The sequence below is a fragment of the Antechinus flavipes genome, chromosome 2 (genome assembly GCF_016432865.1).
Source record: "Antechinus flavipes isolate AdamAnt ecotype Samford, QLD, Australia chromosome 2, AdamAnt_v2, whole genome shotgun sequence".
Taxonomy (NCBI): domain Eukaryota; kingdom Metazoa; phylum Chordata; class Mammalia; order Dasyuromorphia; family Dasyuridae; genus Antechinus; species Antechinus flavipes.
In genome coordinates, this window is record NC_067399.1 from 542,037,559 (window position 1) to 542,060,194 (window position 22,636).

At 45.4% G+C, this 22,636-nt stretch overlaps 2 protein-coding genes across 2 annotated transcripts in view; one reads left to right on the forward strand and one right to left on the reverse strand.

Annotated features, from left to right (window-relative positions):
* Window positions 1-721: 721 nt before the first annotated feature.
* On the forward strand, window positions 722-14,606 carry OAZ2 (ornithine decarboxylase antizyme 2). Its single transcript, XM_051980884.1, is given in 6 exon segments — window positions 722-1,042; window positions 10,347-10,422; window positions 10,424-10,504; window positions 11,843-12,018; window positions 12,933-13,018; window positions 13,308-14,606. Coding segments are annotated over 6 exon segments (570 nt in total). The 5' UTR covers window positions 722-1,022; the 3' UTR covers window positions 13,439-14,606.
* A 2,046-nt stretch (window positions 14,607-16,652) lies between these two features.
* ZNF609 (zinc finger protein 609) overlaps window positions 16,653-22,636 on the reverse strand; it is a 206,638-nt gene continuing 200,654 nt past the window's right edge. The window contains exons 7-10 of the mRNA XM_051980869.1: window positions 21,951-22,126; window positions 21,450-21,666; window positions 20,803-20,881; window positions 16,653-20,208 (exon numbers count right to left, since the gene is read on the reverse strand). Of these exons, the coding sequence (XP_051836829.1) occupies window positions 20,808-20,881; window positions 21,450-21,666; window positions 21,951-22,126 (467 nt within the window). The 3' untranslated portion in view covers window positions 16,653-20,208; window positions 20,803-20,807. The remainder of the gene's footprint in view (window positions 20,209-20,802; window positions 20,882-21,449; window positions 21,667-21,950; window positions 22,127-22,636) is intronic.

Below are 22,636 nucleotides of genomic sequence, written 5' to 3' on the forward strand. Positions count from 1 at the left end.
GCGGTGACTTTTAATCTAAGGCAATTGTGACTTCGGACAGTTGTGGTCTGGAGCAATTGTGATTTAGAGTGTCGTCTGTAGTGACAGATCTGGAGGGATTAGGAAGTGAAGGGACTGATTGGAGTGGTTTGTGAGGGGCAGTGATTATGACCTGGAGTATACTAGCAGCCAGAAGACTTGGGTTCGAATTCTAGCTCGGCTCCTTTTTAGCCAGGGTGCCCCTGAACAAGTCAAGCCTCTCTGGGCCTCAGTTTCCTCATGTGCACAAAGCGGGGAGATGGGGGGGATGGCGGGTGGCGGACCTCCCGGAGCTGACATTCTGGGGCACGCCCTGAAGGTGGCCTCTCCGCTCTCGGCCGCAGCCTCGGCTTCCGTGGGTCAGTTTTTTCAGACTGTCCGTCCATCTCCAGCGAGTTGACCGCCCTCCCCCTCCCCCCCACGACACGATGTAATACTCGGGTCTCGAGGCGATGGGGGTGGTGCCTATGGTTCCCTCAGGAAACAGAAACAGAAACAAAAACAAATCAGCTCCTTCTCCCGACCCAAAGCTGAGGTACGCCACCGGCGCGTCAAGGGGGGGAAGCCCCGATCCGCCGATCCCTGCTGCGCCTGCGCGCAGGAGGGGTGGTGCTTTGCCCTTTGTTGTGGGGCCCCAGTTTCCCAGGACACCGCGCGGCGGGAGCGGGGGTGGGGCTATGCAGATTAGGAGGCTCGGGGGCGGGGCGGTTGCAGCAGCGGCGGTGGTGGCGGTGGCGGCCGGGGAGGGTCAGTAGGAGGGAGGCACTCGCTGAGGCAGCAGGAGGCTTTCGGCCCGAGGCCTCTAAAGGGACTTTAGCCCGCAGTGACTGGCCCCGCGCCTGACCCACTCTCGCTCACTCACCTACTCCTCCACCCACTCACCCCCTCCACGGCGGTGGCAGCGGCGGCGGCGGCGGCAGCGGCGGCGGCGGCGGCAGCAGCAGCGGCAGCGGCATCGGCAGCGGCGCCACCTCCTCCTCCCACCCTGAGCATAGCAGCCAAGGATGATAAACACTCAGGACAGGTAACGGGCCTGGCTCCGGCTCCCCGCCCCCTGGCAGCCCCCACAAGGCCCCGTCCCTTTCCGTCCCCTCCCCTCCGACCAGGCCCTATCCCTCCCCCTCTCCCTTTCCTTCCCTCTCCCTCCTCCCCCCTCCTCCTGCACATCGGCCCCATCCATTACCCTTCCCCCAACTGGATCTCTGCCTCCGAAGCCTCCTACCCCACTCCTTCCTCCGTGGGTTTCTCTAGACCTGGTTTAGCCCACCCCCCCCCCTTCCCCAAGTAGGCATCATCTCTCAACTAGGAACATCCCGTCTATTCCTAACCATTAAATTGGGCCCCATCCTCCCTCCCCCTCAGCTAGGCCCCATCCCCCACCAAGGGTTCCCCTCTTCCCCTTTCCCATTCTAAAGCTATCCTCTTCTTATTCGTGCCTTTCCCCCCAAAACTCCCCCCATTAGTTTTATTCCTTCCTTCAAGGCTACACAGCTTTATGCTTTTCTCCCTCTAACAGGTTCCCATCCCTCCCTCCCTTCCCCCTAGAAAAACCACACATACAAGTGGGAAACACCAAATGGGCCTCTCCGTAACCAGGCCTTGGTCCTCCTTTCCTCTCCCTAAATTCGACACCCCCCCTCAAAGTTGGTACTATCCATGTATTCTTCTCTTCCTTCTCTCTTGTCCTATATTCTTCCTTCCTCTAAACGAGGTTCCATCCTTACCTCTCAACATTGAGTCCCATTTTACTCATTCATTCTTTCAAAATGAACTAGGCCTTATCTTGCCCCCTCCCCCCATTCCTTCTCCCAAGTGCTTGTCTTCTTTAATTGAGACCAATCATCTTTCCACTCTCCACTTTCATTGTCTGTCTTTCCCACATCCATACGATCCCCTTACTTGCGGTTTTTTTCTCTTAAACTTAATCCTAGCTTCATATCTGTCTTCTACTCAGGACCTACCTTCTGTTCCCCTCTCCCCAAAAACTGGGTCCCCTTCAAAGTCCTCTAACAACCTAACTCATAAGAGCCTACCCTCATTACACTTTTTTCAAACCTCAATTCTCCTAAAGCCAAGTGTCATTTTTTTCCTCTAAAACTAGCTTATAATTTTTACCTAAATTAGACTGTTTCTACTTCTCTCATATATGTAGCAGTATTTCTAAAGTTAGTTCCCAATAGACCACTTTATTTGGGTCCCACCCATCCTAGATCATAACTCCTTAGTTCTCCACAAACGGCTCTGGTGGCCTCTCCACACTAAATTTGTCCCATTTGCCATTTTGTCCCAAATTTCTTTCTATAAAGATTCCTATTGCACCCCTAAACTTGGCACTTTCCACCCAAAATCAAACTTGTACTTTCCCAATCTGCCTCTAGAATAGATTTCAGAATTCAAGCTTTCAGTTGGACCTTATTCTTCCTCAAACTAATTTAGTCCCCCAAAGCCCAAATGGAACTCAATTTCTTCATTTAAATCAGGTTTTAATTTACTTAACCCCTTCCTCAAATAGGATCTTTGCACTCTTCCTCACCCAAACTGGTTCTAACATTCCCATAGCTATACTGTCCCTATTTCACATTTCCTACGAAGTATGATCCCATAGACTTTTTAGTTGGCCTCAACCCTTTGCTCACTGCCAGCCTTTTGTTCCATGTTTATTTTAGGTTGCTTCACCTGCAGCAGATCTACACCATTCAAGGGTCCTTCTTCTTCAGGACTTATTTGCTCCTTCTAGTTCCTTGTCAGAATGATGGACACAAACATCACTCCAATCTTTGTTTAGCAAAAAGCTACCTTTCCCCTATTTTCATTCAGCAATCTAGCCCAACCCTCCCACCTATTTCCTTGCCACCTGAAGAAATAAAGCTTGTTGACATTTCCTGGTTGGTTTTTCCGACCACTTTGTCCCACCAGCTGCCCCTAACCACCTCCTGCCCACAAACCTATTCTGCTGTTTTGTTCTTCAGGTTCTTCCTCACCTCTCTTTATCCATCTCCTTTGGCTTCCGTCTCTTCTTCATCCATATTCTCAGAGAGGCTGAGAAGGAGGTTTGACATCAGATCCTGGAACCTCTCTAAAGGACAGTGGAGGCTGACTTGGTGTGTTAGTGTAGAGCTGGTGGTGAAAGTGGGGGAGGGGAGAAAGCTTGTCCCTCTAGGGATGAAGGATGTAGGGGAACTTTGCAAGGCTCTGAGGACCCAGGGCACTAATGATGGTGGAGGCAGAGTTGGTGTTTCAGTATGAAAAAAGCAAAAGATCAAATAGGGCCCCCTTCTCCAGGAATGGAAGGGGGTGGGGGAACTTACAAAGCTCCCAAGTATCATTTAGGATTTGTTTGGCTGGCCAGCTTCCTTATGGATAGAATCTTAGGTGTTTAGAGAAGTATTTTAGTGAAGGCTGGGAGACAATGTGGTCTTTGGGGGCCTTTAGTGAACTATATGTTGAAAGACTGAACTTTTCCCAAGGTGAGACCTGTGGAAATAAAGGGGCTTTGGGAAGAATTATGCAAGACAAAGATCTCATGCTCAGTGTTCTGTCACTACTTTTATGACCTTAGGCAAATTATCTTTCTGGGCCTCAGTTGCTTCATTTGTCAGAAGGGATAGGACTAGATTATATAATGACCCTTCTGATGCTATGTGCTGGTGTTGTGGATATATGAAAGACAAGGAGCCTGAGGGGGTTATGAGAACCGAGGTTTAGATTAGACTAGACTTAAGAGCCTAGAAGTTAGGGGTATATGTGTAAGGAGAAGATATTTCATTGCTCTGAATTATGACAGTTATATTTCTGGAGCGTTTCTACTTTACTCTGGCTCTCCTCTTTCTGTCTAAAAGGAATTCTGATAGAGTACAAACTAGGGATTCTGATAAGAGCCGGATATTCTTCTCAGTCAATGTTCTTGGTGTTTGGTATCCACTGAGAGCTCTGGCTGGGAGTTCAAACTCCCATTGGGGGTGGGGAGGGATGGGATTTCTGGCTGGCCTGGCCCATGTGAAAAACCCAGGAGGAGGAGGTTAGGTTTCCTGGAAGAAGTTGCAGAGTAGTCTGTGTTGTGTTTTGAAAGCAAGACTTTTCCTTTTCCTTTCCTGTCTGATTGGTGCTTATGAAATGTCAGAATTCCTATAACGATTCTATAGGAGAATCCTATGTTCCTATAAGGGAAAAGGCATAGGTGCATGATACAATCCAACAAACATTTATTAAGTAGCTATTGTATGCTTTTTAGATAAATTTTAGCAAATTTGTTGTTGCATGAGATTAAAGAGCCTTTCTTGACTGTAGCGGACTTGCAAGGTACCTGGTAAGTAGAATGAGTTTGGTTCAGATGACAGTTTACATTTATCATGCAGGGTGAGTTGCATGAAGAGACTAGTTGTGATTTGGGTGTAAGAGGGCCCAAGTTTCTCCATCTGTACAATGAAGCCTTGTCTTGGTAAGAACCCTGTTAAATTGTTTTCTGTGGCTTTTGTAGGGTAGGGAGGAAGGGATAGGGCCAAATCAATTGCCTGATAAAAATCTTAACTGAATGGCTTCCTGGGAAATAGAATTTCTGTCTTCTAAAAAAGGGAAGTTTCCCCTTTTTTTTTCTGGCACTGCAACTTTGCTGGAAGCAGGAACTTTGCTCTTCTAGTGTCTTCCTTCAAGGTCATCCTTTTAAGAGATTCAATCCTGGAACTGTCAAGAAGCCCCCCAAATTGGAGGTGCACTTCAGAAAACTGTGTGAGTTATTAATAGCATTTCCCACTCTGCCAATGAATCCAAATTTAGCTTCTGAGAGCTGCTCAGAAATATAGAAAGGGGAGTGGGATGGGGGTGGGGCAGATATTATTATTAATTTTTGTTTCTTAGTTTAAAAAAAATCCCAAACAATACCAACAGTAATTCATACCTTCTCATGCTGCTTTGAGGTGGGTTCCATGATTCAAAAGGTTTTGAAGTGTTTTTGAAGGGTATAAACCAGAAATTATTAAGTAGGTGGGGTTGTGAAATGTTACTAGATAGGAACAAACCAGGTAAAAATTTTCTCTTAGCAACGGAATGATAAAAGGCTTTGTATGAAATATAACCACTTAAAAAAATCTTCTAGGCCTTCAGTGCTATGTAAACAATGAAGTAATTCCATCCAGGGACCTGGGAAAAGAGGCTGGGGCCAAAAGCTTGTGTTGCTTGTGTCACAGTAAACCAGAGTTAGACAGGATCAGTCTGCCTGCGTCTTTTAAAAAGTGAAATTAAGGATCTTTTGGATCATAATTACTTAAATACCTGATATGCTTTGGCAATATTTATAACTACCCTTGTGCAAAAGATAGGGAAGAGCAAGCAGTTTCAATAAGGAGCATTTCTTTCCTCAGGAAAATAACCTTTCTCAGCAGCAAGGAGATGCACACAAATCCTTCTTTAGTTGTCAACACAAATATATTTCACATAGAGAATCAGACCCTAGGTTTGCTTTGGAGCTGTGATTGCTCTGGGAGTGATGTCATATTTTTTCTTCACAACAGTGCTTAGTACGCAGGCTTCTTTGGAACAGAGTAGCTTTGGTGAAATGACTTAAGGTTGGCTTCTGCCCAAGGACCCTTTCTCATTTGCAAGGGAAATTGGCAAAAAGCAACTTAATTGTGGTGCCCCTTTCCTAGCAGTAGCAGTCCCATTCTCCACATCTCTCCTTTCTGTTACTCTTTGCGGGGGTGGATGATAGCCTTAGCTATGTTTATCCTTACTCTTGCCTCAGGACCAGTGATTTGGGAGAGGCAACTCTGGTCTTTGTAAAAGTAGCTTAAATGAAGAGAACCTTGGAATATGGGTGAAAAGTCCTTATGATAGATCCCAGGGACATGGGTGTACTGGAGACATATACCCGTGATTCTGGAGGGAGAATGCACAATACCAGGAATGATGATGGTATTCCTTTTCCCTATTTGACATGGCACCTGACTGCCAGGGTCATCCAGACCTCCTGTGGCAGGTAATTGAAACCTCATGATGGTTCCAAATGTTGAGCAATAAAGAGAAAATCACTGGGCATTTGGAATTGAGTGTTATATTCTTTTGAGATAAGTCTGACTAAAAGTTACCTCTAGAATGAAATCTTTATCATGACACTGTCAAAGCAGCAATGCTGCTTATGGTTTATGTGTGGGTACATCTTGCTTTAAGCAAAACTGAAATTTAAAAATTTAGACTAAGTTTAGGGGTTTTTCTTTCATGTAACAAAGGAATCTTTGCTTTATTCAAAGTGATTCACTGTGACTGTTTAAATGGCAAACTCTTAGAACAATTGAAATATAACACAATTTGAATTGCACAAATATGATTTATATATGACTTCTCAGAAATGCATTAAATAAGGTCAGTTTCTATAGCCAAACTATAGGAAAGCATAACCTATGCTTCTGCAGACATATTTTGAATAAAAACTGCCAGGATGTGGTATCCGAATAGCATTCCCAAGGAATATTTCTCAGGAGACAGCCAACTGTTAACAGGAAAAATAAAAGACTGGTAACTGGGCTGACATCTCCCAACTTTCTTCCATGTTGACTTGTTGATACCCATTTTCAGAGGTTTTTTGCTTTGTCTAATGGTGTGTCTAAAAACAGGGTGGGTTCAGCTTGGGGTTTAAGTTTAGGCTGATAAATTTGACCTTTAATCCCCCTGGTCTTTTCTGCCTCTTGGGTTGAGCCTTTGAAATCACTATTTGTGTGGTATTATTAAAACCTTCACAGTGGGGAAAGCAGGATGTAAGTGAGGATTGGAAAAGGTTGAACTTCAGGCCCAGTTAGGAGCAGGATTCAACATGTGTGAAATCTAATCAGGTAGAGGTTCTGTAAAAGACAGCATTCCTGTATTCAAGAATCGCAATTTAAAATGTATAAGTCCTTCTTTTCCATTTTGGATTCACTCTTTATGGTGAGATTGGATTAGGCTTTTAAAAATTTTTTATTTTTATAACCACAACTGTCTTTGGAACACTATAGGTAATTATGGCAGAAAAAAGGATTTGTGGGGAGCTTCATGACCTTAATTTTTTTTTTTTTTTGCTTCTGAGTTTAATTACAAGTCTGTTTTAGAAATGAAAATAGTTTTTGAAAGAGAAATAGCGCACAGCCGGTGGAAGGGGCGGGGATGGGGAGGGGGAATGCAGATACATTATATAACGAAAGAGAATTAAATATTGATTAATTGTAGTTAATCTGATTTGTAGTTATCTAAAACTATAGCTGTATCTCCTAGGAGCTGGAAGTGGCTTTAGTGTGGGGACCTAAAATGTTTTTTCCCAGTTTGGTTTTCTGCAAAGAATTCTGAATCTTGTATAGACCGTGTGGGGGAGGAGGGAAGAATCTCCAGGATTGTTCTCAGCCATCTTCAAGATGCAAAAAGAGAAAGTGAACTAAGTGACTTCTTATTGTGATATAAACATGTGTGTTTAAAAAGTAGAGAATTCATAAAACCAAAAGACAAAGGGCCTATTGACCTTTTAAAAAGGTTCATTATTCTTCTGATCCTATTGTTACCTTCATTTGCCAGGCAAATTTCTTTATACGGAGAACCAGACTTTGTGGCCAAACCTGTGAGTTGGTGGAGCTTATGTCATTCAGGTTGGCTTAGGAAAGAGTTTCTGCCCTTTGGTGGGAACAGGCAGAGAATCTCTGGGATGATTCTTATGGTCTGTTTGTTCATCTGTAAAATAAGGGGATTGGATTAGCTAACCTTTGGGGCCCCTTCCAGTTTTTTTAAAAGTTCTAATGCCGTTGATATAGAGAATATATACATTGGGAGTGGGTATCTAGATAGTTTCACATGATCTCTCTGCGCTTCTTGTTTTTTCATCTGTGAAGTTAAGGGGTGACATTTTATGACCTTAGATTCCTTTAGCTTGAAATTCTACAAAGAACTCTATCATCCTGGGCCTTTTCTGGAAAAAAAAATTACTTGCCTTAATATCTGAATATATACCCTTGATTGATCCAGGTTATCAGTGACAGTTGCTTTCTCTCTAGTGTGTGACAGGTAAAACCTACATGTCATTCCTAAAGGATGAAAAGTTTTAATCAGAGATGGTTCCTTAGGAATAGCAAATGATCATATATTGTGAATGTTCATTGCTTTGAGGAAAAGCCTATCTTAGAGGTAGATCACAGGTAGAAGAATTTTGAGAAGTCATCTAGTCCAGTCCCTCTCATTTTATAGGCAAAGCAGAGAGATCCAGGGACCAGTCAGTTCCACAGGCTAGTTAAGTGACCCAAGTAGGGTCTAGCTGATTTCCAATCCAGCTAAGTGCTTACTATACTAGGCTACCTTATATTCTATTATTCTGTCTCTTAAAATAGTGAATCCATTGGAAAGGGATCAGTTTCCCAGTGACCCCAAGAAAAAAATAGTCATGTTCTTGAGAACAGGATGGAAAAGTACTCTGCCATGCATATTTGGGCCTGGGCAGGGTAACCTATATTCTGGGTTGGAGTATGGCCTAAAGGTGATTTCCTGAAGAGTGGGTGATGTTGCAAAATGCCTTTGTTTTATTGATCTGTCAATTTAGTACCTTTTCCAATTACATTTCCCAGATGTATTTCTGCCTTCCACTTGGATTCTTGAGGTCTTGAACCTCTGGAGTTGGGCTGTATCATTGAAAGATCTAGGATTTGGTCCCTTATTTTCTCAAACTGAGTTGGGATGTGGCCTGGTTGGTAGTAATAATAAGAAAGCAAGTCACTCACTACTTGAGGTTCCACAAAAATTTATAGTGTTGGGGACTGAGGCACTATTACCAGAGTTGGAATTAATGCAAAGACCTGCCTGTAGTGTACTACAGTTTCAACTGAGACAGAAGCACCATGAGAAACTCTTGCTTTTCTTCACATGAATTGGTTAGACCACAGACCAATGGGCAGGTGGCAGATATACGTAAGGAGAACTTTGGACTGCCTCTTACCTGTGCTTGACTTGTCAGCCACTGGCTTTGAGGTAAGCTATTGATGGAAAGAGTCATCCAGCTGTCTGAGAAAAAAGCATCTGGATTGAATGTGGGTCTTTTTTATCAGGAGTCCTAGATGTACCCTCTATGTGTCATTAAGAGATTCAGCCAGCCCTTTTATGTCTTTGACCTGTGAACTAGCATGCTGCAGTGCCTTCCTATTAGCTACCTTATTAACTCCCATTAAATTTGTGCTTTAATGTTTATAAAGCTACTTCCTCATAATAATCTTGTGAGGTAAATGGTGCAAGTATAAATACCTGGTCTTACATATGGGGAAACTGAAACACAGAAAAAGTAGATAACAACCATACTCACACAGTTTTAAGTTTCAGAGCCAGGATTTGAACCCAGGTCTCCTCATTACAAGTTTCCAATGTTTTCTGTTTTACTGAACTGTCTTTTAGTCTTAACTATATGGCTATATATCATCTTCACCTTAGCTTGATTAGTTAGACTTCACCCCCTATTCCCTTTTCCTCCACAGCACCAGTACAGACAAACTTCCTTCAAACATTGTTGCACACGCTAAGCCAGCATTTGGTAGAGGAGCGAGCAAATCCAGGTCCCCGTAAAAAACCTTGGTGATGCACCAAATGTCCTCTGGGGAGCAGTTAAGCTATGAGAGTTCAGTTTTCAGTTTTGATGTAGCTTTTGATCTTGATTTGAGCAAATGATTTCTCCTTTTTCTTACCCCCACTTTCCTCTGGCGTCAATGAGGAGGCTTGGGAATGAGCACTTAGTTCTTCTTAGGAATAGGTCTTCCTGTTTTCTTGTGATCCCATATTTCTCTTCACTCCAGCTGGGAGCTGCCATTGTAATTTTTGTGGTCTGTGTTGGGTAATTACATTTATGCAGGTGGAAGGATTGTAATCCCTTCTTTTATGCAGGTGGGGGGATTGTAATCCCTTCTTTCTTGGGCATGCTGAGCCTGCCATCTTAAATTTCCGTCTCTGCCACGCAAGAGGCAAGGATCAAGTTCCTCTTGAAAGCTGGCTGCCCCTTTGTGAAATCTATTTGTAGATGTTTGTTTATCAGAGATGTGAGCACTTCTGGTCAGTCATCTCCAGCCAGTCTCCCTTGGCTGTGTTCCAGGCTTTCCTGGGGCCTCCCTTCTCCTCCACAGGAAGGCTGGCTTCCTCAAGTCCACGCTCCCCTCTCCCCCCTCCCCAAAGAAAACGGAAGTAGGGATGGCAACCAGGGGTGAAGCAATGAAGACAATGGCTTAGTTTGACTTAGAATTTTAAGTATGAGAGCATTATTTTCAGGGGTTGAATAATACTAGGTCAGGGTGTCAAGTAAAACTTTAAAGCTAACCCAATTTCTCTTCACCTCTTCTCTCTTCCAGTAATATTTTACCTTTGAGTAACTGTCCCCAGCTTCAGTGCTGCAGGCACATTGTTCCAGGGCCTCTGTGGTGCTCCTGATGCCCCTCACCCACTGTCGAAGATCCCCGGTGGGCGAGGGGGCGGCAGGGATCCTTCTCTCTCAGCTCTAATATATAAGGTAAGAGAGTTCATGGGGAAATGAGTTAGGAGGGACTGGGTCCAGGGGCTGTTCCATAATCAGTGGTGGTCTTGATATAGTACAAGATCATGAATTATTTTGCGGGATGAAGCCACATCTACCAAGAAGTTAGTGTCCATGGTGACCAGGCTGAGCATAATGGCCGCTATAGAAGATGGGATATTCAATAGATCATTTTTACTTGAAGCCATTTTATACATGTCCCATGAAACTTTTCCTTGAAAAAGTTCTCCTCATTCTAAATTTTATATTATACCTAAAACCTGCTCTTGAAGTCTCATTCAAATGAAATAAATAAGTTAATATGCAAATAAAAAAAAAAAAAAGAAGATGGGATATTGATCCTCGGGCTAGGGGAAAATCTGTATTGTGTCAGTTCAGTTGTAAAGAGGCCTCTACAAATGGAAGGCTATTCCGTGGGTTCCCTTAAAGGCTTTTTTCCAGCCTTAATCACTTTCAAATCCAATGCACAACTTACTCAGCAAGATGCCTTACGTTCAATCATCTTTCCAGTGTTTGCTAACCAACACTTTAGAAGCAGAGTATTAAGGACTGTTTGGTGAGGTGAGAAGGTAGTCTCTTTTAGGAACTTAGATACCTGCTTTCCTGAAAGAAAACCAGCAGGAATGAAGGAGAGAATCAGCAGACTGGATAAGAGCCACAGGCCCACCTTAAGCCAAAATGATTCCAGGTCAACCAAATCAGAAACAAATCCAGAGAAATCTTATAATTTTTTCATTACAAATATCTGATCATGAGATCTGCTCTTCACAGCCCTTTCATTTCCTGGGCTTAAATACCTATTTTAGTATCCCTCCCATCTTCAAGAATTGGGTGGCTTCAATCTAATGTAGCCTCTGGCTTCCTCCACAACATCTAAAGCCTGGAGGCATGTTTGGCTATTTTTCAAGCCTGGAATAGGAAGATCTGAAAGTTTTCACCCAGGGGTGGATTCTAGGCCCCAGTCTGCTGTGAACCTTCTTCAGGACTGTCCTGAGCACACCATGAGAGACCCAGTTAAAGCAGGATATCAGTAATCTATCTGTAGTCCAAGCCATTGTTGTGTCGTTTAGAAACTCAAGTTTCTAAAGCCTTTTTCCCCCAATGGGAAGCAGTTGGCTAGACCGAGGGACAGAGCAGCAGCTTAATTTGGATTGGGCATATCCTTTCTTTCAAACTAACCCTTCTACTGGCTGTTCTATTTAAGATTAGAGCAAGATGATCTCTCTGCAAATACTTGCTGTAGAGGATGAAGGAAGGATAACGGTGGTTGCAGGATAGTATCTACCTTGCCCTCTTTCCTGATGTCCCTTCTAGGACGAGAAGCTCACTGTGACCCAGGACCTCCCAGTACACGATGGGAAGCCTCACATTGTTCACTTCCAGTATGAGGTCACCGAGGTGAAGGTCTCTTCCTGGGATGCAGTCCTGTCCAGCCAGAGCCTGTTTGTGGAAATCCCAGATGGGTTATTAGCTGATGGGAGCAAAGAAGGGTAAGGAGTGAGTGGCTTTCCGGCTGCTCCTTGGAAGTGATGCTGTGGATTAGGTGGGAATTAGTTGTCCAAGGGAAGCCTGTGACTGGGGCTAGTCCTCTTCCTCCAATATTCCCAAACCTTTATTGTCTGTTATTTCACAACAGATTAACTTTAGCCAGTAAGGCAGGCCTTGTTGCAGGCTGTAATTAAAAGAGAATCCATATCACATTAACCAAATCCCTACCAAATCCCCTACTGAGCTGTCCATGATGTTGATTGTTGACAGTACTGCTCAGAAAAACTGGGTAGATCCAGTGGACTGGAGCTGAGGTAGCTAAGTTTCCTGCAATCTCCAAGTTGTTCACAACAGTCCCAGAGTTGCTCTCTGCACATCTCTTAAGAAACACCTTTGCAGGGCTCCTGGTGGCCTCAGATCATCCTCCTGAGATGCTCAAGTTTTCTCTGCTGAACTTCATCTCCAGAGATGCTGATTTTACTTCAAAAATGAAGGGCTCTCATTTATCAACAGATTCAACCAAGTCTCTCTTAAAATAGCAGACATATAATGCTTTCATGTCTCTAAAGCACTTTGTATACATAATCTCATTTGAGGCTAACAACAACCCAATAGGTAGGTACCATTCCTATTTTAAAGGTGAGAAAACAGCCTCATTCATATCATGTCATGTCAGAGGTGGGATTTGAACTCTGGGGCCTTCCTTCCTCCCAACCTGAATTCACTCATCCCACTGTACTTCCGAAGCTGAAGCTGAGCTTTCTGAGTAACAGTCCCCAGGGGCCTTAAAACAGGAGCCCTTCCCTAGAACCTCCTAGGTCACCAGGATGAAAAAACAACTCGAAGACTTTAGTGGGTCCTAGAAGGTGTAGGCCTTTGGCCAAGACTAATACCCTCTGGGCACCATCCACTGCAGATTGTTAGCACTGCTGGAGTTTGCTGAAGAGAAGATGAAAGTGAACTATGTCTTCATCTGCTTCAGGAAGGGCCGGGAGGACAGAGGTGAGCAGCTAAAGTGGACCCGAAGATGTAGTTCCCAAATGGGCATTATTAGGGATGAAAGGGGAGGATGCGTGGTGGCTAACTGGGGAGGGTTAGGGTTCTGGTTGCCATTGGGCAATCATGGAAATGCTAGGGAAGAGAGTTGGGGAATCCTAGTTTGCTGTACCAGAAAGACTTGAGTACTGCTCTGTTTTAGATGCTTTATCTTCAGTCTTCCTTTGGTGGAAGATAGGAGAGGAGCTCCTATTCTATATCCCTTATTGGGGCCCTCCATCCTCTGTTTCTGCAGCTCCACTTCTGAAGACCTTCAGCTTTCTGGGCTTTGAGATTGTGCGTCCAGGCCATCCTTGTGTCCCCTCGAGGCCAGACGTGATGTTCATGGTTTACCCCCTGGACCAGAACTCATCTGACGAGGACTAGATGCAATGGAGGAGGCCATTTTGACCAGGAGCCACAGCAGGGGACTAGGGGAGGGTCAGGCAGCCCTGGGGTGGAGGGGGCTCCACGCTGCCAAGGGAAGGACGCTGTAGGGCTCAAGGTGAGGGTCTCCCAATTGTGTTCTCGGAGTTGACTCGTTGAAATGTGTTTTCCATAAAGAACAGTATAAACATATTATCCACATGTAATCACCAATAGTAAATGAAGATGTTTATGAACTGGCATTAGAAGCTTTTTAAACTGCGTTGTGTGGTGTCCCCTAGCCTGGGGGAAGAGATTGCCTGTAGGAAGGGGCTGTCCGGGCACAGGGGCAAGCCACATGGAGGGCTGGCGGGCATCACTAAGGCTCTAGTTCCCCTGCTTTTGGTCTTCTTTCTTGTTTTAAAGATTTGTGTATCTTTCTTTGCTCTTCGCCCATTACTTTTGGGGCCCCTTGGGGGGTGGCCCCCTGATAATCCCTTGAGATGTAGTTTTAAAAGTTTTTTTTTTTTTCCTTTCAATTGACTCATTACAGTCCCCAATATACATTTGCCTTGGAATAAGCAACACCAGTCTCTGGTTTGAATCCTTTACAACTTTAATGCTATCCTGGGCTTTTGGTTAAGCAGGCTTAGTCTGTTCATTGTTACCACTGCATTTGATAAAGGGGCATTCAAGTTCCCTCCCACCACCAGGACTTATATGTAGGGCCCAGGCTTCTTGGCTCTCAGCTCTTCTGCCAGCACTAGGGGTTTCCACTCCTGGCCGCTGGCCTGGGATCCCAGTGTTTCCTTCCCAGGCTTGGAGAGCTAAGAAAGTAATTCAAGACCTGGGAGTAGGGAAAAACTGTTCACTGGGGCTGGGTGATACTTCAGATGAAGTGACATCTCTGCCCTTCTCCCCAACTCCCACTCCCCACAGCAGAGCCTGGCCATAATTTTCTGCCCTATCCAGTCTGAGCAAGGTGGGAAGTAGATGGGAGTGAGTGTCAGACAAGTGGCCTGCACCCTTGTTTTCACTTAACAGCTTGTTCTTGGGGAAGAGGGGAGGGAGTAGGCAAGCAGAAGAAGCTGGTCTGACCCATCCAAGCTGGTGAACTGGGTTGGTCCTTTTGGGGAGGGGGGTGGTAAGAGTGTGTTGTGTTACTGTGTCAATAAACTGGTTTAAAGTTGTGGTTTTGTGTCTTTCCCCTGCCAATGTGATCTGCTACTGATTTAACGGTGGCCTTTTAAAAACTGCTTAAAGTCAGAGGGTGGACTAGAATAAAGAACTTTGAGCTAGCTGGGAGGAGGGACTACCCAGAAAACAGTAATAGTTCTGCAAGAGCTAGCCCTCTGTCCTTACAGTCTAGGGTCTCTAGGGTCCCATTTATGCTTGTCAGGCTCAGGAGATTGTGTCCAGAACACATTACTAGTGATACTCTAGAGAGACCTGTGTATATACTGCAGCTCTGGCTTAACTTGAGGTCCCCTGTGGGAGATGGCTCTTAACACCTGGCTTGCCATACTTTTGGGGATTGCTGCCTGCTAGAGATCTTAAAAAGTCCAAAAATGTGCTTAAAATAGGCTTCTAGTTCCTAGTGTCTAACTTGTAGGCCCTTTTTTCTTTTACTGGGTAATGTTTCTCCTTTCCCAGGGGCAGTGTGAACGTTTCTCCCCATCTCCTGGAAATTGGAACTTGTCTGATGCCCTAAGCTAGGCCTAGGTGTTGTTCTGGGTGCTGCTATTCAATATCTAGCTTGAAATCGACATGCTTTTTGCCTTTTCACGTGATTGATATAAATTTTTTTCTATTTTCTGGGCCTGATGCTCAATATCTAGAAATAGCAGTCAGGAACTACTGCCCAGAGCAGTGGCCTTGAAGCCATTTGCTTTGATTTAGGCACAGAGGGGGGCTGGAGCTGAGCAAATTCACCGAAAGAAACCCTGAGGGCAGTACCTGTATGCTAGGTAGTACACCAAGAAAGTGTGTGTGTGGTTTGGAGGGGGGGGTGGGGTGGGGAGCACACAATTAAATGTGGACAATGAAATAAGACCAATGACACAGAAGTTAGAACCTGGTACAAAGAAAAAGTTAAAACCTGGTCAAAAGAATGCCAAAATAAGAAAAAAGAGTGGGGCGAAGGGAGCAGGAGTCACTACCAACTAGGTATAGGCAGAAATTGTAGCAATGACCCAAATCCTAGCTTTTCTCCTTCCCAAAGCAGAAAGGCATCAAGTGGACTGGGTGAGGAGGATTCTCAGTAGGAGTTTGCTGCCCTCTCCTGGTGGCTCCTCAAAGACAGGACAAGATAATGGAACTTTGTACACTAGGTAAGGCAATCCTTTTGAGGCAAGAATGGGGATTATTTTTTCCCTGTGAGGGCCACTGACTGGAAAAAAAAAAATGAAAAAAAACCGCCAAGGGCCACACTTTTTCCCCTCCCTGAAATGAGTTACTCATTTGATTTTCACAAAAATTGTGAACAAGATCTTAAAGCTTTACTATTTTAGAAATCAACCTCAATTTTATATCATGGTCAACTGGGGAAAAGGGAAAGAGATAGAGAAAAAAACAAACTGGGAAATGGGCTTGCTTGAGCCTACATTTTAGAATGGTCCACTGCCCTGTGGCTTTATACTAGTTGACTAATAATGATTCACAACCTTCAGCTGCTCTTTAGAGTAGACCTGAGATATATTTCTAAATGAGACAACTATAGCAGGTACTATTCTTTGGGCTGCAGTTATCATCCTAGGGCTAAATATCTGTATTGAGTCAGTAGACAAAGAGCTCCTTCCTTATATATCCCCAAAGCATATATACAAGCCTAAATTTTGGGGTTTTATAGTCCAAAATATAGTTCCCAGTTAGCTGCACAGCTTTTTCATCATCTCCACTGTCCCAACCTCTGGAGTTGGGATGTACCCAAAAGTACTCAAGTGCTCCACAGCATCTTAGAGGTTGGGGCCTGCAGGTGGAAAAAAGCAAAGGTTGTAATGAAATAGGAAAAAGCAAGCATCTGTATTGACCCACGCAAAGCTCTGGAGAGTACCAGATATAGCCTGCCATCAACCATATGAGGAGGCTATGTATGTGAATCAAATTAGGAGAGAAGGTAGTAAAGATCCAAACATGGAAGTGTGTGTGTGTGGTGAAACAGTTTGGGGGGACACTAGTAAGCTGAGTGCAGCTCTGTGGCACACACTTGGGAGAAATAACCAGCAGCCCTCACAGGTTTGTGATTGTCTCTTAAAAAGATTTATTTTCTCTTCTTGCCTGAATGTACAAAGGCAAAAAGAGTACAGTTTGTATATATATATATATATATTTATATATATATAAAAAACAAGGAACTTGTTAATGTACACTTTACAGAAGGGAAGAATCAGGAAGACTGAAATCAAACCCAACAGAGCAACTCCAATGGAACAAGCTATAAACAGCAACACTGCCCCCTCCTTGCCAGGCCCAACCTGTTCCCAATGGGCTGAATACCATGGCAAGGAGCTGGGCTGGGGAAAGGAGTTGAATAAAGGGGAAAGGGGAGAGGGGGTAGAGGAGGGGCAGAGAGAGGGGTTCATCCTGGGATAGCCCCCTGGCAATGGGCTAGACAGAAGTTCTTGGGTTTCCCCAATACCACCACAAATAGCAAAAATAGGGCCCATTTATTGTGGGGCCTAATTGCTTGGTCAGACTCTCTGAGAGGATTCAGAGTAGCTTTTGAGTCCTGGGTTGAAGAGGGCGGAGCAGCAGCTGACATGGAGAATTCTCTTCTTAAAGCCTGTAGTTAACAGGCCTCTCTTATTTCCTCTGCAAACTCCCCAGCTTCCCACTGGCCTCCTTTACCCTGTCTAAGGGAGTGGGAGAAGGGGCTAATCATTCTGCATTCCCACACTACGCACTGTATGTTACTTTTATCTTGGTACTAATTAGGTGTCTTGCAGAGCTGGACATAAATATAAGAAACAGACTAACCCTCGAATCACAGCCCAATTCATTTCAGTTGGGAATTCAGTGCTGCCCTCAGTTTGATGAATAGGCTGGCTAGGGACAGATCCCAGGCCTTGTTATAACCTTCTCCCCTTTTCTCAGCTTTCTTCTGAAAGCCTTCTTTCAATGGGGAGGCTTCAAGCATTACCTTTGTAGTCCTGGGCAAAGATAGCTTGATTTGTTCTGGCCAGGGTTCCTGGTCCCTCCCACCCCAAGGGGAATCCTTACTCTACTCGCTAAAACCCAAGAATGGTATGGTTCCCTCAATGGTCCCAATTGTGCCTGGAAGTCCTGAGGCCTGAGGTAGGAGTGCAAATCCTCCACTTAACATTGTTCTTCAACTCCATCTCTTCCAAATTAGCAGCCTCATACCTGCTACCACAGTGTGAGTGGTAGGATAGGGAGAGAAGCCTGGGCCTGGCAAAGGGCCAGGGGTCTGGGAATGGGAAGAAGCATGTTGCCTGCTTTTGCTGCCATCTTTTTTTTGTGAGCCCTTCCTCCCCAATCCTGGGGGGGAAGGTCTTGGATACAGGGGTCAAAGAGCCAAACATCGGTTTAAGAATAAAGAAAATTAAGAGAAAAGCTGTTCCCTTCTGAAGAACCCCGAGCCCGTCCCACTGATCCACCAGCTACCTCGTCTCTATGTTACAAAGTGAGACAGATGAAGCAAGAGTTTGGGGCCATACCCGCCCAATGGGAAAGAAAACTACCCCAAACAATTTCCAAACAATTCCTCTTTACAGTATGTACAGAGCACGCCGCAGACCGGCGCCACAGATACAAAACACACAACAATATTTAAAAACAAACAGGAACAGTGAGATGGGCCACTGGCTCAGCCCCACAGCAGCCTGGGAAGTTACAATGCAGATTAGGCCCCAGAATGAGCTCTTGAGTGGTGGCTGGTCTCAGGGAGGGCACCTGGATCCAAGTCCAGGAGCCTCCTTGAAGGGAAGTCACTGCTCCAAGCACAGCCTATTGGGAGCAGTATAAAGTAGGAAGAATAATTAGGGGGAGAGGGTGACTGCTTGATGGCCTGCGATAAGGTCTGAAAATAGCAGCTTTGCAGAGGAAGGAGGCTTCGTACCCAATCTAGGGCAAAGGGAGAGCATGGATTCCCGTAAAGGAAAGCCCTGTAAGGCTGACTGCCTTTTCTACCTCCAGGGATGCCCATAACGCTTAGAAAACAACCTCAACTGGGTATTGTGCTTGCCCCAATAAACTTGCTACACCCAAGAGTCAGAGCCAGGTTCCTATTTCCAGCTACTTCCTTCTGGCACTCCAGTCACAAAAAGCTTTCCTCTACCCAGCCTGGTCCAGCCTCAATCCTAGAGACCCAAGGGGAAAGGGGAGGGAAGAAAGGAGGTTGAACTCAGAGGTTGAGCTCTGGAAGCAATATTCTTGGAGGTCCTTTAAGCACAGCTACCTGCCCCCTGTGGTCCACATCTTCCAGAGGCAAAGCAACAGGCTCAATGCTGGCTTGAGTTCCCCATCAAAAGGGAAAAGGGAGGGAGAATCTCTTATCTTCGAAGCATCTTAAGGGCCTAAGGTCCAAGAAACCTCCCCTAGCCAACAACCCCTATAAAACAGACGTGTATTACATATAAACACGGCTTATATTGGCACACATGGAAGTTAGAGAGTTATATAAAATCAAGTACACATGTACAGAAAGGGACAAGGGTTGCACACGTGTGCAAAGCCCTAAGTGGGGAGGACACAGAGATGGCTGACTGTGGACAGTGTCTCCAAGATCTTCTGGGTGCTCCAGGGGCTGTCTCCCTAGTGCTACCCTAGGAAGAAAAGGCAGGTTTCATAGTTTCTAGCCCCCGGGTTTCCCATATCAGAAGCAGGTAGGATTTTCTCTGCCTGAGCACTGGGCACCAGGAAGGAAAGAAGAGAAAAGGGTAGAAACTTCTGGAGAGAGGAATGAGGGAGGGGGAAGAAGAAAAGAAAAACTGAAGGAGTTTTAAAAGTGGAAAAAAAGGAAAAGGAACTGGGAGACAGACAGCAGGACCTTGAAAAAGTGGGAGGATGGGGGAGAAGGCTCCATTTTAGAGGCCCCAGCTCTCCCAGGGGGATCCAGTGGGTGGGCTCTGTGCTGGTGCTGGGGTTAAGGGTATAAAGAAGCCTCCCTTTTGGGTCCTCTGGGTGGGGACGTAGGTGTTCCTGTACGGGTCAGGCTCTAAGCACAGGCACACACATAGGTGCACAGGGAAGGGGGAGAAGGGATCTTCATTTCTGATGACTTTGTTTTCACAATCACAGAGAAAACAGCCCTAAAATTTCTTTCCTGAGATTCTAATTCCTCTGCTTGCTTCCAGCCCCTGGAGCCCCAGCTTCTGGGGAGATGAAGGGTCTGGTGGTGGTAGAGATGGGGGGTGATTGCCGCGCTTTCTTCAGACCCCATCTAGTATCTGGGGTGCGCCCCCAGAAGATGACCATGATGGGGTCTCTTGGTTTGGAGAAGGGGCTCAGGAAATGGAGCAGTGACTTCCCTGGGCCAGAAGCAATGCCCCCAGATTACAACCGATGCCTTTACCCCTGTTGTGACCACAACAGTCATTGTGGCCAAGAGAATAAATACTTTTGCTAAGTACCAGCTCTCCGGCTCCTGAGGAGGAGGGAGGGACGGGGAGTCCAGGGGTCTGCTGGAGGGGAGATTGCCAAGGATCTGCCTCCAGTCTCCGTGAGAATGGTCAACAGGATGATCAACACCATTCAACTGATGTCTAATGGCACCTCCAGCACCTCCTCGGATCACCGGCCTCGGAGCCCACATTATCCCAGAGCTTCAGGTCCTGCCAGAGGAGACATGGATGTTCAGCAGCTGACAGGCCACAAGGTGGCGTCCCAGGAAAAAGAGATCAGTTGGCAAAATGCTTTGTTGGAATGTTAGGTTTCCTAAAGTGACTCCAGGGGACAGGGGAAGGGGACAGGGGAAGGTTTCTCCCACCAGTCAGAGAAATGATTCTCAACTTTTGGAAGACTTATCTGGAGGAACCTTAGAGATCATTAAGCCCCCTCACTTTGCAGATGAGTAAAAAACTCCAGAGAAGCTGCGACTTATCAGGAATATACAGACTGACACTAAGCTGCAAAGCCAGGATTTGGAACAGTCCCTCTGATTCCAAAAGTTATAGGTTTTTCCACCACATACACATGCACAAAGTTCTCATAGCTATTTTTTTTCTAGGAGCAAATGGCTTTTGGGCAAGGCCTATTATATGAAATTATATGAAAGAAGTATCATATTACATACAACTAGCCTTCCTACCAACAAGAAGGAATCTTAATAAATAAAGTAAGTTCACTTTCAAATGAGGGGCCTGCCCCAAGAGCTTCCAGAGACTCAAACAAGCCTTCCTCTTCCCCCCATCTGTTTAAATACCTACCATTCTCACCTCCGGGGGGGTGGGTAGAGTGAGGGAGCTGAGCCTTGCTGGCTGGCAACAATGGCTGTAGAAGAAAGTCCTAAAGGAGAAGGAGAGGGTGTTACAGACCAATTTTCCTGAGGACTCTTAACTGCTTTCCCCTTCCCCTTCCCCACTGAGAAGGATTACTAGACTAGATTTGTGTTATTCTAAATCCTGTGTCTTCTCTTTCATTAGGTTGAGTGGTTCATGGAAGTCAGGATGACCAATTATCTTTTCCCAGTCCTGTGGAGCCTAATTCTTTATTCTAAACCTAAAGGGCCTATATTTTGAGGGTTTGGACTAACCTAAGAGCTTTAGGGGAGAAGGAAATGTGACCATTGAATGCCAAAGCTAAATGGGACCTCAGATATCACCTAATCCAATGTCTTTCCTTTACATGTGGGGAGACAGAGGCTGAAACTTAAAGTGACTTACATATGGGCAACCAGTAACAGCGTTGAAAATAGAGCCCACTGAGATAAGCTCACTCCTTGCTTGGGAAAGGTTCGAGGGCTCTGCGTGAAGTTTAAAGGTCCAGGGAAAGTACCTTACTGGCAGGCACTTTCAATGGTCAGTGGTTTTAGCAGTGAAGGTAAAAAGATAGGTAGAGGGAGGCCAGGGCTCACCTGCTGCATAGGGCAGGTTATACTGTGCAGGGAGGAGTGAGTACCCTAAGTGATGGTGGTGGTGGTGTGTGGACATCAGGCGCTGGGAGGGAGAGGTGCGAGGCCGGTCTACACTTCTCTCACTCCCACTGGCTCCCCCGACGCTGCTACAGCCTCCGCCACTCCCTACCACCCCGCAGCCTCCTCGGTCTCTGTCTTGAGAAGCCTTCTCACTTATCTGAAAGGGAGAGCAAACAACAAAGCTGTAAAATAGCACGCACGCACACACATACGCACAAACAAGGCACCTAAGCCAGTCAGGACTTCCTGTTGGATTCAATCAGGCAGGAACCCAGGGAATGAGGGAGTAGCTTAGGGACTCCTTTTAGACCCTGAAGCTTCAGAAGCCTCAGAACAAAGTGGGTGTCCCTCATGGGATCAACATCAAGCTAACCAAGTTAAATTGTAACCCTCTGTGGGACTGGGGTTATATGGCTCTGCCAATGTCATCAAAACGCTTACCGTGGGAGACTTGCTCTTGTAGTGGCTGGCATGCTGCTGCAAGATGTCCAGGGCCTTTGACTCTGAGCTAGACTTGCAGCTCACACTGGGGCTGGCTCTTGCCTTGTCAGCATCTTCACCCCCCGAGACTTTGCTACCATATGGGGAAAAGGAGTAGCTGGAGGGCAAATAGGAACCTAGGATAAGAGAAACAGTCATGAAGAGGGGAACCTTTTGTGAGGCTGGAGCCACTAGACTCAAATGGTACTCATAATCCCATGCTAAGATGGCTGGGCTGTCCTGTTTGCCCTGGTAGGAACCCCTCCCTACCAGGAAAGAGGTGCAACCCCTCTGGAGCTTCTTAATCAAACTAGCTTAGCTAAAATTTAAACTCCACTGAAAGGATCAATTCTAAGAGACAAAGGATACTGGCCCCAAAGAGAGATATTTCTTTTGCTTTCCTCCTTTTCCTTCATTCCCTTCCTTCCAACTTCATGTCTGGTTTGGCCCCATGAACCCATTTCAAGAACCCTTGTGAAAGGGTTAGGGGTTGAAAAAAAAAAAAAAGAAAGGAATTATACTGTTATCTGTTTAAAAACCTGGCTATTTCTAAATCTGCCTTGAAATGTCTTAACCATGAATGACTTTCTATGGTTTAGGCCATCTAGAACAAATTTAGGACATATAGGGTAAGAGGTGTCAGAAAT